General features: G+C 53.5%; 1 protein-coding gene across 2 annotated transcripts; it reads left to right on the top strand.

Annotated features, from left to right (window-relative positions):
* Positions 1–262: 262 nt before the first annotated feature.
* Positions 263–10,350, top strand: FRMD6 (FERM domain containing 6; the record flags this gene model as incomplete). Of its 2 annotated transcripts, none has more annotated exons than XM_080346245.1 (13): positions 263–361; positions 1,196–1,286; positions 1,552–1,631; positions 2,360–2,436; positions 3,562–3,748; positions 5,055–5,210; positions 6,108–6,173; positions 6,253–6,321; positions 6,938–7,112; positions 7,905–8,240; positions 8,842–8,967; positions 9,854–9,945; positions 10,066–10,350. In XM_080346245.1, the coding sequence occupies 13 exons, from the start codon at positions 263–265 to the stop codon at positions 10,348–10,350; spliced, it is 1,839 nt and encodes a 612-aa protein (XP_080202371.1). The 2 variants fall into 2 exon arrangements, with proteins under 2 accessions (XP_080202371.1, XP_080202370.1); XM_080346244.1 differs by having other exon boundaries at positions 1,552–1,694.
* Positions 10,351–14,552: the final 4,202 nt, after the last annotated feature.

Here is a 14,552-nt window from a genome sequence, read left to right as displayed (position 1 = left end):
GGTCTTGGCTGCGAGCCTGCACTGCCCCAACCACAGCGCCAGGGCTGGGATGCGGGGTGGCCGTGGCATGGTGCGCTCAGGGGTTTTGGAGGAAACCCCGTTTCTGGGGGGATGTCGTGATGGGTGTGGGAAACTGGGGATTCTGTGCGTGGGGCTCAGCACCCCTCTCGCCCACAGGGATGGCACCCGCGGGGACCGAGGCCACCGCGGCCCGCTGGTGAGGTGCCCACCAACCCAACCCGAGCCCCCAGCCTGGACCAGGATGAACAAACTGACCTTCCACAATAACAGAGTCATGCAGGACCGCCGCAGCGTTTGCATCTTCCTCCCCAATGACGACTCCCTCAACATCATCATCAATGTAAGGCAGCCCGGGGGCTGGGGAAACACCTTTGCTACAGGGGGATGGAGCAGCTCTGCTGGGGGCGGGCTGCAAGAATTGGGGTTTTAAACTAAAGTAGGAGAGATTCAGGACAGACATGAGGAAGAAGACAGACATGAGGGTGGTGAGAGCCTGGCCCAGGTTGGCCAGAGAGGTGGTGGATGAACCATCCCTGGAGACATCCCAGGCCAGGCTGGATGGGGCTCTGAGCAACCTGAGCTGGTGAAGATGTCCCTGCTCATGGCAGGGGTGGCACTGGGGGAGCTTGGAAGGTCCCTTCCCACCCAAACCATTCTGTGATTCTATGAAACCTTCCCTGAGCACCAGTGTTTTCATCACACCCAGGGGCTTGCAGCCAGGTGCATTTGTAAGCTCTGGTTTTAATTTGGAGCCTGCCTGCTCTTGCCCTGCCAGAGAAATACACACGAGTTATTCCCCCTGAAGGCTGTGGCAGCGTTTAACGCTGTCCTGCTTCTTCCTGACTCAATGTGCTGCTGGCAGCACTGGGATTTTCAGTGAATGACCTGCTCTGTGCCCTTGAATCCACCTCCGTGGCACAGGCTGGTTTCAGAGAGGTCTCCACCACCACCCCCTGCCCCATGGTCCCTGGGAGAGCTCTGGCCCTGCACCCCAGGGTGGGAACCTGCTTTTAGGGACTGCCAAGTTGTCCCCATGCAGAAATGAGCCCCACAGCCTGGCCTGTCACCTCCTGGTCTTACTCAAGGATCTGGTGGGGAGTTTGGTGGCATCTGCCTGGCTCAGCTGGGCTGGACGCAGATGCAGTGGGGACCATGTGTAGTTTTTTTTCTGCAGGTGAAGATTTTGTGCCATGAGTTACTGGTGCAGGTGTGTGACCTCCTGAGGCTGAAGGACTGTCACCTCTTTGGGCTCAGCGTCATCCAGAGTAAGTCAGGGGCTTTTGCGCCGTGGGTCTGGCATGATGCCACCACGGCTTGGCAAGGCGCAGTGCCACCGAGCACGGGGTGCATGTTTGCCCAAAAGTGGGTGCAAATTTACCCAACCCTTTGGTGGCTTCTCATTAGGTGACAAGAAGGTTATGGACCCCACCACACCACACCACACCCTGGTGGGTTGGGGGGCCAGGGCAGGGCTTGGCGGGATGCAGGGGACACATGGGGGGATGCTGATGTCGCCTCTGTCCCACCCAGACAATGAGCACGTGTACATGGACCTGGCCCAGAAACTCTACAAGTATTGCCCCAAGGAGTGGAAGAAGGAGGCCAGCAAGGTCAGCGGTGAGGTCTTGCATGGAGAGCTGACAGCACTAAGGCCACTTCTGTCCCCGTCGCAGGTCACTTCCAGGACATGGGAACGCAGCTGAGGGGTGTGGGGGGGCACTTGGCTGTTAGCACCATGGGGAAGCAGGGGTGGGTGTGCAAAACAAAACCTAGATAGTGTTTGGTAACTGTCACTCCAAGTGTCACCAAGCGCCCCAGCTGGGGACATGTCCTTCTCGCTCCTCACCCCGTTGACGGGAATTTTTTCCCCCTGTTGTTTCCTTATATTTTTAAGGTATCCCTTCTTCCGGTTTCTAAAATCAACCATTTGGCTTTTTTTTTCCCCAAAAAGCACCTTTTAATTATTTCAGTGCAATATGCCAAGGGGGTTTGTGTGAATGTCCTTGTGCTGGGGCTGAGACAGAGACTGGTGGGAGGTGGGCTGGGGAGGGACAGTGGCCTGGGGGGGCTGCAGACCCCCAGTGGTCTTGAACCCAGCCACCTGCTTCTTTAAATCCAAATCCCCTTTGTGTTTCAGAATATTAGGGGTAAAAAATGGGTGACAACTCAATTCTGAGAAAAAATGTGACTGGTGCTAGCTAGTGAATTCTTGCCCATGGCTTTCAACCCATGTGGGACAAAGGGATGGACCTGGCCCCAGTGGCTGAGGTGAGGGCCTGGGGGCGGGAACGCGATGCTGGGGTCTCTGCAGGAGCCCTGAATGTCTCCTCTGTTCCAGGGGATCGACCAGTTTGGCCCCCCCATGATCATCCACTTCCGAGTGCAGTACTACGTGGAGAACGGCAGGCTGATCAGGTGGGGTGCACCCCCCGCCCCCCTCGTTGTGGGCACCCCCCCAGGGCAAGCAGCTGGTAGGGGAGCACCCAGGGGTGCCCCTGGCTAAGGCACCACTCCTGGGGGCTACACAGCCTCAGGATACTGCGGGATGCTGAGAGATGCTATGGGATGCTGTGGGATACTCTGAGATGCTGCAGCATGTTGTGGGATGCCGCAGGGTGTTGCAGGGTGCTGTGTGATGCTACAGGATGCTGTGGGATCCTGCAAGATGCTGTGAGATGCTGCAGGATGCTGTGGGAAGGTGTGGGATGCTGTGGGAAGCTGCAAGATGCTGTGGGATGCTGCAGGATGCTGTGGGATGCTGAGGGATGCTGTGAGATGTTGCAGGATGCTACAGAATTCTGTAGGATGCTGCAGGATGCTGTGAGATGCTGGAGGATGCTTGAGATGTTGCAGGATGCTACAGGATTTTGTACGATGCTGTGGGGTGCTGTGAGATGCTCTGGGATGCTACAGGGTGCTTCAGGATGCTGTGGGATACTCTGCAATGCTGTGGGATGCTACAAGAAGCTGTGGGATGCTGCAAGACACTGAAGGATGCTGCTTGTGCACCCAAAAGCTCATCCTTTCTGTTGGGGCTGTTTGTGACAGGGACAGGTGGGGACACTGCTCTCTGCCAGCAATGACAAAGCCTTTTGAGGGGCTGGGGACATCATGTTCAGGGTTTTGTCACAGCTTAACTCATGGCACAGCCTGTTTATAATTCATGCATATGCTTGTGGCTGGGAGGGAGTGTCAGGTCGTGTTTCAGGGCAAAAATGATTTTCAGGGTCTTGGGAATGTGGGGACATGGTGGCATCTGCAGCCACGCAAGGATGCTTCATGGGGATTTAGTCTGGCTGTGAGGGGCCTGGGAATTTCAGCACAGCAAAGCAGCTGTGGTTTTGCACCACCTAATGTGACCCTGAGCTTTAATGATCGGGGAAAAAGGGAGCAAACAACTCCGCACCCAGCCCTGCTCCCTCCATAAGAGCTTTGTACCAGGAGGAAGGTGCTGGACTTGTCTCCCACCCCCTTGCTGGGTAGTGGGTGGGTATCCCACTGACTCCTCTCTCCTCCCTTCTCTCCTTTGCTACTCCGCAGTGACCGGACCGCACGTTACTACTACTACTGGCACCTGCGGAAGCAAGTGCTGCACTCGCAGTGTGTGCTGCGCGAGGAGGCGTATTTCCTCCTCACCGCCTTCGCCCTCCAAGCCGACCTGGGCGACTTCAAACGTAACAAGCACTATGGGAAGTACTTCGAGCCCGAAGCCTATTTCCCTGCCTGGGTAAGTGCGCTTTGATCATAGAATCATAAAATAGTTTGTTGGAAGGAACCTTCACAACTCATCCAGTGCCACCCCTACCATGAGCAGGGACATCTTCATGCAGACCAGGTTGCTCAGAGCCCCGTCCAGCCTGGTCTGGGATGTCTCCAGGGATGGGGCATCCATCACCACTCTGGAGTCCCTGCTTTAAGCTCACATGAATCCCTGTGAGGCTTCTGATGCCAGGCTGCTTGGAGGCTCCCAGCTGGTGTTCCTGCTGCATCCCTGTCTGTGGCTTAATCCTGATTATTAATAACCTCTGACAACTGTGGGGCTGCAAATAGTCACAGACAGGGAGGGCTGGGGTCAGGGGGGTGGCTGGGATTTCCCTGTGTGCTGCAGAGATGCTCGCTGGGGTTTTCCCTGTGTGCCACGTGCCATCGCGGCATTGACCGAGTCATCATGGTGGGCACCCGCACAGGCTTTGCAGCCTTTTGGGAGCTGGTGTCCTCCATGCTGGCAGCAGCCATGGGTATAGGCAACTCCTCCCAAGTAACAAGCGATAGGACAAAAGGAAATGGCCTCAAGTTGCACCAGGGAAGGTTTAGTTTGGATATTAGGAACAATTTCTTCCCGGAAAGGGCTGTCGGGCATTGGAACAGGCTGCCCGGGGCAGTGGTGGAGTCACCATCCCTGGAGGGTTGAACAGAGATGAGGTTCTCAGGGACATGGGTTAGTGCCAGGGTTGGGTTAACGGTTGAACTCGATGATCTTGAAGGTCTTTTCCAACCCAAATGATTCTATGGCTCTGTGGGATAGTTCTGGAGGGAAACTGAGGGAGCATATGGTATGACACCCAGCCCAAGGTCACCTCATCACTGAGGAGTGATGGTCCTGGGGTTATGTCCCCAGCCATGCAGGGACCCTGTGTGTGGTTCTCCGTGCCCTGGCACAGGTGTCACCGGTGGTGGGAGCTCCACGAAACAGCACTTCCCAGTGGGAAATCCTTCTGGTGAGAAGTTGTTGGCTGCTGTATCTATTTTATTTTTGCTTGCAGGTCTCTATAATGGAGCATAGAACAGAATCATAGAACAGTTTGGGTTGGAAGGGACCTTCCAAGCTCATTTAGTCCAACCCTGCCATGAGCGGGGACATCTTCACCCAGCTCAGGTTGCTCAGAGCCTCATCCAGCCTGGCCTGGGATGTCTTCAGGAATGGAGCATATTGCTCCAATTTCCCTTTTCCCCTGGAAGTTGCTGCTGTCTGGGAGCACTGGGGCTGGCATGGAGCAGCTCCCCTGGACCAGCTTCTCTTCTCCTCCAAACAGGTGGTTGCCAAGAGGGGCAAAGACTACATCCTGAAGCATGTCCCCAACATGCACAAAGACCAGTTTGCACTGACAGCATCCGAAGCCCATCTCAAGTACATCAAGGAGGCCGTGCGGCTGGACGACGTGGCCGTGCACTACTACAGGTTGTACAAGGTGAGCCCAGGCAGGGGTTTGGATTCAGGGCTGGTTTTTATTAGAAGGATCAACTGCTGAGCAATTTCTAAGGTATTCTGGGAATTGCTGCATTTGAATTGGCACTCACTGGCTGGAGTAGAGAGATCTCAAGGATATGCAGCTTTTTATAGTCCTGCCATTTTCTGCAAGCGATGGAGAGGTGAGAGGTGTGCTGAGGGGTGAGGAGGCAGCTGTAAGATTTCTGGGATCTTATTTCTTGGTATTTTCCCCTCTAAGAAATACATGCTGGATTTTTCTCCTGGGAACAAAACAATTTGTCTGCTGGGAGCCTGCTGCTTCACAGAGCATTTTGCAGCATCCTTAAGTTCAAGAGTGCTGCAGAGATGCTCGTTGGGGTTTTCCCTGTGTGCCTTTGGGAGAGCACAGGGAATGGCAAGGGGGTGTGTTGTTAAAAAGGACTGTATAGAAAAATAAAAAGCTTGTTTCCAGCCCCCTGGGGAGATGTACATGGGGAACAGGGCAGGGTAGGCTGCCCCACTGTCACCCACTCCGTGCCAGTGCAGGAGCAGGTTGGGCTCAAGTGTAAAAGTGCCCCAGCTCTGGTTCTGAAGGTCACTTTTCTGAGGTTAAACTGCTTTTCCAGACCCTTAACCTGGGATGTTTCTGGGCAGGGAGGGAGTTGGCAGGCACCTGGCTGTGAGACTGTTAAACGATGCAACTGTGAAGTGTTTGTGCATCATTAATCAAGTGGTTGGACCCGATGATCTTAACCGTCTTTTCCAACCTCAGTGATTCTATAATTAATGTGGCACCAACTGGGGTGGCTACAGGAGGATACCTGGCCTGGGAGAGGCAGATTTATTCACTTCACAGTGCAAATCATATATGTAAAAGCGTCTTTTTTTTCTCCCATAGGACAAAAGGGAGGTAGAAGCCTCCCTGACACTGGGGCTGACGACACGGGGCATCCAGATCTTTCAGGTAGGCAGCAGAGCAAGGGTGACAGCTCGGCTCCCTGCCCGCTGCTGGTGTCCTCAGCCTGTCCCTTCTCTTTTTGCAGAACCTGGATGAAGAAAAGCAGCTGCTCTACGACTTCCCCTGGACCAATGTGGGGAAACTGGTGTTCGTGGTGAGTGTCACTGTGCCCAGGCAGAGCATCGCTGTTCCTGGGCTCTGATTGGGGCACAGGGGAGTGTTGCCCAGACCCCAGGCAGGGTGATTGCAATCCGGGAGGTTTGGAGAGGGGCCAGAGGAGCCATAGGAATGATCCGAGGCTGGAACAGCTCTGCTGGGAGGACAGGCTGAGAGAGCTGGGGTGTTCAGCTGGAGAAGAGAAGCTCCAGGGAGACCTTATTGCAGCCTTTCTGTACTAAAAAGGGGCTGATAAGAAAGATGGGGACAGACTTTTTAGCAGGGCCTGTTGTAATAGGACAAGGGGTGATGGTTTTAAACTAAAGGAGGGGAAATTCAGGCTGGACATGAGGAAGAAATTGTTGCCCCTGAGGGTGGTGAGAGCCTGGCCCAGGTTGGCCAGAGAGATGGTGGCTGAACCATCCCTGGAGACATTCCAGGCCAGGCTGGACGGGGCTCTGAGCAACCTGAGCTGGTGAAGATGTCCCTGCTCATGGCAGGGGTGGCACTGGATGAGCTTTGAAGGTCCCTTCAACCCAAAGCTTTCTATGACTCTCACAGGCAGGCTATGGTAGTTCTGGGTGACAATTAGAGTATTTTTCTCTCCCATGTAGGGCAAGAAGTTTGAGATCCTGCCAGACGGGCTGCCCTCAGCCAGGAAGCTCATCTACTACACGGGCTGCCCGCTCCGCTCCCGCCACCTCCTGCAGCTTCTGAGCAGCAGCCACCGGCTCTACATGAACCTACAGCCCGTCCTGCGCCAGGTCCGCAAGCTGGAGGAGAATGAGGGTAGGTGACCCCCCTGGGGTGTAAATCCCACCGGCACCCACATGGCTTTTCTGTCTGCACCAGCACCTGGTCACTGTGTCAGCTCTGTGGCTGGGAGCGTGGTGGGGGTGGGTGTCCCCATGTCCCCCTCGACCCTGACTGTCTCCAAGTGGGCAAACCCTCTCCTGGCTGGGCTGGGTGCTCACTGACTCCCCTGGTTGCTTAGAGATGGGCACAAGCCCCACTGTGGTCCTTGGTGGCCCAGTTCCTCCCAGTGCCTCAGTGCAGTGCTGCCAGTGCCCCACATCCCATCTCCAAGCTCAGAAAGCCCTTGTGCCAACATAAGATCTTCTTCCTCTTCCCTCTCCTCATCTTCCACTTTCTCTTCCTCATCTTCCTCTTTCCACTCCTCCTTCTCCTCTTCTTCCTCCTCCTCATCTTCTTCTTCCTCCTCAGCATCCTCATCTTCTTCCTCCTCCTTGTCCTCCTCATCTTCTTCCTTCTTTTCTTCCTCCTCCTCTTCCTCATCTTGTTCCTCCTCATCATTATCTTCTTCCTTCTCTTCTTCTTATACTCCTCTTCTTCCTCTTCCTCCTCTTCCTCATTTGGATGGATGGCACAGCACAGAGCACAGCAGCTTTGAGTTTCCCTACCCCACCTCACTAACCCCAAATGCCACCCGGACAGGGCTGGTACCCCACGCACCACCCTGCAGGGCTTGAGTGACAGTGTCTCTGGATGCCCCTGGGTTCTGAGGGTGGCCATGGCACCCCAAGGGGTTGGTGTGCTGACGGTATGCTGCTGGCTTCGCAGAGAAGAAGCAGTACCGCGAGTCCTACATCAGTGACACCCTGGACCTGGACATGGAGCAGCTGGAGAAGCGCTCGCGCGCCAGCGGCAGCAGCGCTGGCAGCATCCGGCACAAGCGCCTGTCCCGGCACTCCACCGCCAGCCACAGCAGCTCCCACACCTCGGGCATTGAGACCGACCCCAAACCCAGGGAGATGGGACCTGAGGACGGCTTCTCAGGTGCAGGCGCCCACCGCAAGCTGAAGACCTGCAGCTCCATGACCAGCCATGGCAGCTCCCACACCTCCGGGGTGGAGAGCGGGGGGAAGGACCGGCTGGAGGAGGATTCCCAGGATGATGGTGAGACACCAGCTGAACTTTCCAGCTTGTAGAATCATAAAATAGTTTGGGTTGGAAGGGACCTTCAAAGCTCCCCCAGTGCCACCCCTGCCATGAGCAGGGACATCTTCACCAGCTCAGGTTGCTCAGAGCCCCGTCCAGCCTGGCCTGGGATGTCTCCAGGGATGGTTCATCCACCACCTCTCTGGCCAACCTGGGCCAGGCTCTCACCACCCTCAGTGGCAACAATTTCTTCCTCATGTCTGGCCTGAATCTCCCCACCTTTAGTTTAAAACCATCACCCCTTGTCCTATCACAACAGACCCTGCTAAAAAGTCCGTCCTCATCTTTCTTATTGTCCCCTTTAAGTACAGAAAGACCGCAATAAGGTCTCCCTGGAGCCTTCTCTTCTGCAGCTGAACACCCCAACTCTCTCAGCCTGTCCTCCCAGCAGAGCTGTTCCAGCCTCAGATCATTTCTGTGGCTTCTCTGGTCCCTCTCCAGCAGGTCCTTGTGTGTCCTGTGCTGAGGGCTCCAGCTTCGGTCTCACTAGGGAACTGTGGTTGTCAGATGCTGTGGCGATGCACATCAATGACTTGTCCCACCTTCTCCTCACCTGTAGAAATTGAGATGCTAGTGGATGACCCCCGGGAGCTGGAGCAGGCTGGCGAGATGGAGGTGAGCCCTGACATGTGCGTCTACATCACCGAAGACATGCTGCTGTCCCGCAAGTTCAACGGGCACTCGGGTAAGGTGGTGGCTGCTTTTATTTCCAATTGCCCAATGCAAGTCACACATTTGGTGTTCAGCAGAACAAAATTAGCCCGTGGTGTCCACTTGGCACACCAGAAAAAGCCATTTGCACAGTGGGTTGAAGGAGAGATGTGGTTAATTTGGTGCAGGGGAAAGGTGCAGGTTTTAGTCAGAGCAGGGCTGATGCTCCAAGCAGCCACCCCATGGCATGGGAGTGTGTGCCCAGGCACGTCGGATTGTTTGGAGATACTAGGGGACAATGGCAGGAGCTGCCCATGGGCGATGGAAGTGATTTTGGTGACGTTCTCAATTGCTGGTCCCCACTTTTGTTCTCATGACAACCACTCACTTGTTCCTATGAGCATGAGTGCTGTTATCCCATGTGTGAGCCTGGCTTCTCTGGAGCTGTGCCTGCACCCAGAGAGTCACCCACGTCACCAAAAGGGCTGTCGAGCTTTGGAAGAGGCTGCCCCCAGGGCAGTGGTGGAGTCACCATCCCTGGAGGGGTTGAACAGACATGGAGATGAGGTTCTGAGGGACATGGGTTGGTGCCAAGGTTGGGTTAATGGTTGGATTCAATGATCTTGAGGGTCTCTTCCAACCAAAGTTATTTTATGTTTTCCAGCTCTGGAAATCACAGACCTCTGCTATTGGGAGGTCTCCGGGGTGCCAGTCTCCCTGGGGAGAAGCTGTTTTAGTGCAAATTTGGGATGCTTTTTAGGTAACACTGGTTGCAAGCAGAGCCATTGGGGTCCTGTTGAGCTGTGGATGCCTTCGCCTCAAAGCAAGGGCAAGCCCCAAAGGCAGCAGGTATGGATCCGATGAGCTGAGGAGCCTCAAAATAAACTTCTTACCCTCTTCTTGCTCTCTCCCCCATGCAGGGCTTATCGTGAAGGAGATCAGCTCCTCCACCTCCAGCTCCTCAGAGACAGTGGTGAAGCTGCGGGGACAAAGCACTGACTCCTTACCCCAGGTATGTGGTGCTAGTGGGGCTTTGAGGAACTCCAAAGTCCTTCTGGCACTGGGGTTTTGGGGTCTCCCTGATCTCCTTGGCTCTCTGGTGGGTCCTGAGCCCCCTCCTTGCTTTGCCCAGACAACATGCCGGAAACCCAAGACATCAACGGACCGACATAGCCTGAGCCTGGATGACATTCGGCTCTACCAGAAGGACTTCTTGCAGTTGGCCAACCTCTGCCAGGACACAGCCCAGAGCTTCACCTTCGGCTGCGCCCACGGGCTGGAGGAGGACGGGCTCTACTGCAATGGCTGCTTGGCCCAGCAGTGCATCAACATCCAGGAGACCTTTCCCAGCAAAAGAACCAGCAAGTACTTCTCGTTGGATCTCACCCATGATGAAGTCCCCGAATTCGTCGTCTGAGTGCCATGGGGGGCAGGACTGGCTGCCCGTACTTGGCATGGGACACTGGGGCTCCCTGCCTGGCACAGGGGGACATCAACTCCGTCATTTCCCGCATCGCTCTCTGCAAACCACTGCGCCCGGAGGATCAGCCCAACGGCGGGTGGGATGGAGACCCCCGGGCATGGTCTCACCATTGGTCCCCCAGTGTCCTTTCCCCTCCGGATGATTTTGGGCAAAACACAAGTTGTCTTATATCACCTGGGAGAAGCACGACTCGGAGCTGGCAGAAGCCAACCCGTGTTTTCTCGTTGCCTCGTAGCGAGGTGGCCTCTTCTCCTCCTTGTCCCCATCCTCGGCATGATGCTGATGGCTCCGCCGGTGGCTTTAGTGACAATGGACGTTGGAGAGAAAAGTGCCAGACTGTTGTGTTTCAAAGTCAAGCCAAAGAAATGTAAATACCCTAAAGGCCAGTATGGGAAGGGAGAATTAAGCAATAACCAGCTGGGGAGCTCCAGGCGCAGATCATGAACCATGGAGGCTGCTGGGGCTGAGCATCAACCCAGTTCTTCCAGAAACATGTGCTGGGGCTGAGCATCAACCCAGTTCTTCCAGAAACATGTGCTGGAGGTCAGGCTGGAGTGCTCTTTTTTTTTTTCATTTTCTTTATTTTTAGCAAAAAAAACCCCACCCAAGCAAACTAAAAGCAAATGAAAATGGAAAAGAACAGGTCACCTGTAAGGATATTGCAATAATGCATCCCAAACTTTGAACAGCTAGAGATTACATATATAAATAGATCGAGGTATGTATGTTTATATATGTCTGGATCTTATAGACCCATTCGCATTTTTACTTCTGCTCTAAAATACCTTTTATACAAAGGATCTGCCTCTCTTCTTTAATGAACCATATAAACAATCATATTTTTTTCTAAGCACAAAGGAGAGAAAATAGACTTTGCTCTCGAGAAGAATCGGTATGCAACTGCCTTGTAAGTGTGGCTCTTCCCAGTACAGTCTCAGTTGTATTTTACCAAGGCTTTTCATGTGTCTTTAACTCTCTTACACTTTAAATAATTCTGCTAAAGGATGATGGTGATGTGCTAGAAAAACCTGGGGGTGGCTTCTGAGCGTGTCCTAGGGAAGCTTAACCTGCCCAGGTGTAACATTGACCATCAGTACCGGAGGGTAAAGCATTGCAGCAGCTAATATTCATAGCACAATGCCTTTTTAGTCAATATTTTTAATTAGAATTTAGCGATTGACAGCCAAAGTTTTGCCATATTTTGATATACCACCTTTTTTTTAACTGGAAACTTTTCTTAAAAAAAAATATTTTATAAATAAGCACAATCTTATTTTTATAAGAAATGTTGGGCGAACGAGCCAAGAAGGGGTAACTGGTATCAAAAGAAAAGGAGCGTAGCTATTGGCACAGTGCAAAAAAGCCAAAAAATTGGGTGTTGTTGCCGTAGGGAGGCTGGCACGAGCGATATTATGAGAAATGAGGTAGACAGCCAAATGCTGGCAAGGGGAGCAGGACAATGGTGGCCAAGTAGCCACCCAAGACCACTAGCTGCCGAGGAAACCTGCCCCGGGCAGCTGGGGTGATGCTGCCCAGGGGGCTCAGGGCTATGTGCCCCGCTCTGGTTTGGGGAGACCACAGCAAGCACCCCAAAAACCTCTCGAGTGGGCAGCACATCCCAGGATGGGATGTTGGGGTCCACTAGTAGCACTGCTGCTACAGATCTGCTTCCATGGCCAGGTTTGAAGTGTGTGGGGGTTGAGTGTGTGCACCAGCATCTATGCTGGAACGGGCAGGAAAATCCCCTAAATCCATCCCCGGCCTCTGTTTTTTCCCCCTTTGCCAGTGCTTGTGAGGTGGGAGGTCTGCAGCACCCAGCTGGGGGTTCCCGCTGGCAACCGCTCCACTGTGGTCTCTCCATGGGACACTCATCCTGCTGCTCTGCAGGAACACATAGTTGGAGTAAATTGAGGGTTAATTGAATAATTAAGTGCTCAGTGCAGTTTGGAAAGCATGGGGGGGGTGCAGCTAGACCATTTCTTCCCCCTCCCCACCCCCCCATTATCCTGCAGCCAAACCCAGACCGAAGCATCCCAGCCAGTGGGGCTGGAGCGATGCTGGGGGCTGCGATGGAACAAGGGGGAGTGGAGCGGAGCTGGTCGAGCTGACCGAGCTGTGCCGGGGAGCAGGGGGGACACAGAGGTGCCATTTATTCCACAGGTGGCTGTGCGGGGTCCCGGGGGACACAGGGTGGCCGTACCCGCCTGCCCTTCGTGCTGCTTCCCCCCCGTAATAATGAGCTATTATCTGTCTGCACGAACGAAATAGTCCTTTCTGTGAAAGGATCTTCCCATCGGGGGTGATGGGAGAGCCAGTGACTGTGTTGCAAAAGAAAAAAAAAAACAAACAAAAAACCACAAGGAAAATTATACAAAAACCCCTCAGCAAAATGATTTTGTACCAATGAAGTTTATTGTGTGCCTTTTGCAGTACAGCTGGAAATGAGAATAAAGTGACAGTTGTTTGCATTACTGTGATTCTTGGCCATTTAAAAATGCTCCCAGGCTTAAGTGAGTGATGAAATACAGATGAATTTAATGAATTTTGTACATAATTATTGTGCTCTCTGCTCCAGCATCACCTGGTTCCAGAGAACAGGTTAAGACAACTCCTGCCTTGGGGAAGGATGGCTTGAGCCTTTCAATCCTGGTTTTTGGTGATTTGATGTGGTGGGAGCCAGAGGGGATCCCCATCCTGGAGGAGACACTGTGGGCAGTGGGAAGGGTGGGGGTCAGTGCTACACTGTATTAGTTAAAGATGTGACCTCAAGTAGAACCACAGAATGGTTTGGGTTGAAGGGACATTCCAAGCCCATCCAGTGCCACCCCTGCCATGAGCAGGGACATCTTCACCAGCTCAGGTTGCTCAGAGCCCCGTCCAGCCTGGCCTGGGATGTCTCCAGGGATGGGGCATCCACCACCTCTCTGGCCAACCTGGGCCAGACTCTCACCACTCTCAGCATAAAATATTTCTTCCTTAGATTTTGTCTAAATCTCCCCTCCTTTAGTTTAAAACCATCACTCCTTGTCCTATCACAACAGGCCCTGCTAAAAAGTCTGTCCCCATCTTTCTTATCGGCCCCTTTTAAGTACAGAAAGGCCGCAGTAAGGTGTCCCTGTAGGATCCTGCCTGAGAGCCCAGGACAGGATCCATCCTCGGGCCAAGCCTGGGGATGCTGCAGAACTGTCGCCTACTCTGGAGGCACCCGATCAGGATTTTCCACGTCTCCACTCTATAAGTCATGAGCAAGGGTGACTCTTCATTTTCTCTTTCCTGAATTGATGTTTTTGGGTGAAGTATGTGTATTTTTCAGTGTCTGATAGAAGGTTTGTGCTACAGCCTTCCCCCTCTCCAACACCTAGGACCACCCTCCCATCTCTCATAGCACTAATTAAACTCCTCAGAACATAATTAGCCCGTTCTTCTATTCTTAATTTTGCCGGGTTTGCTGATCCTGGCACTTACTTCCTCCAGCCAGGGAAAGCTGCTCTGCAAGGTACTGTAATAATAAGCACAGCTTTTCCCTGTCCCTGTTCCCTGAGCATCTCTTGATCTTCAGCGCATCGATCCCCTCACCCCTAACCTGCTCCTAATTGCTGAGACACAAGTGGCAGAGAAGGAAGATGAGGGCTGTCTGCTCAGGATCTCTTTTTTTTTTTCATTTTCACCATTATTAGCAGCAAAATCATGATTTCCTGCAGAAGATAAAGATAGATGAAGATGCAGAAGATGAAAAGCCTCTTCTCCCATGGGGACACAGTATCAGTAAAGCCTTCGGAGTGTTTTTTCCCAGCGCGTGCCACCATCCTGCGGACTTGGATGTGACCATGTGCCACAGTAACACTGGGATCAGAGGCTATTGCCACCTTTCCAGGAGCCTGGGGCATCCCTGGGGACCTACACTGGAGCTGCCCAAAGCTGTTGGACAAGGGATAGAGATGTGGGGTACCCCAGCTGCCCCCCTCCCCAGGCATCTGCAGCAGAGCAGTACCAGGGAGCATTCTACGCCTTTTCTATGGGCTCCAAAAATAATTGCACATTACTAGTGATTTCTTTTCGTCCTCCAAAAATAGCCCTTGTCCTCAGCAAGGTGGGTGTTGACCATTGGGCAGCCGCGGGTCTCGATGCCTCGATGC

This window comes from Nesoenas mayeri, assembly GCF_963082525.1.
Source record: "Nesoenas mayeri genome assembly, chromosome: 5".
Classification (NCBI taxonomy): Eukaryota; Metazoa; Chordata; class Aves; order Columbiformes; family Columbidae; genus Nesoenas; species Nesoenas mayeri.
The sequence above is the reverse complement of the archived record's forward strand: the minus strand, read 5'-3'. Positions and strand labels throughout refer to the sequence as shown.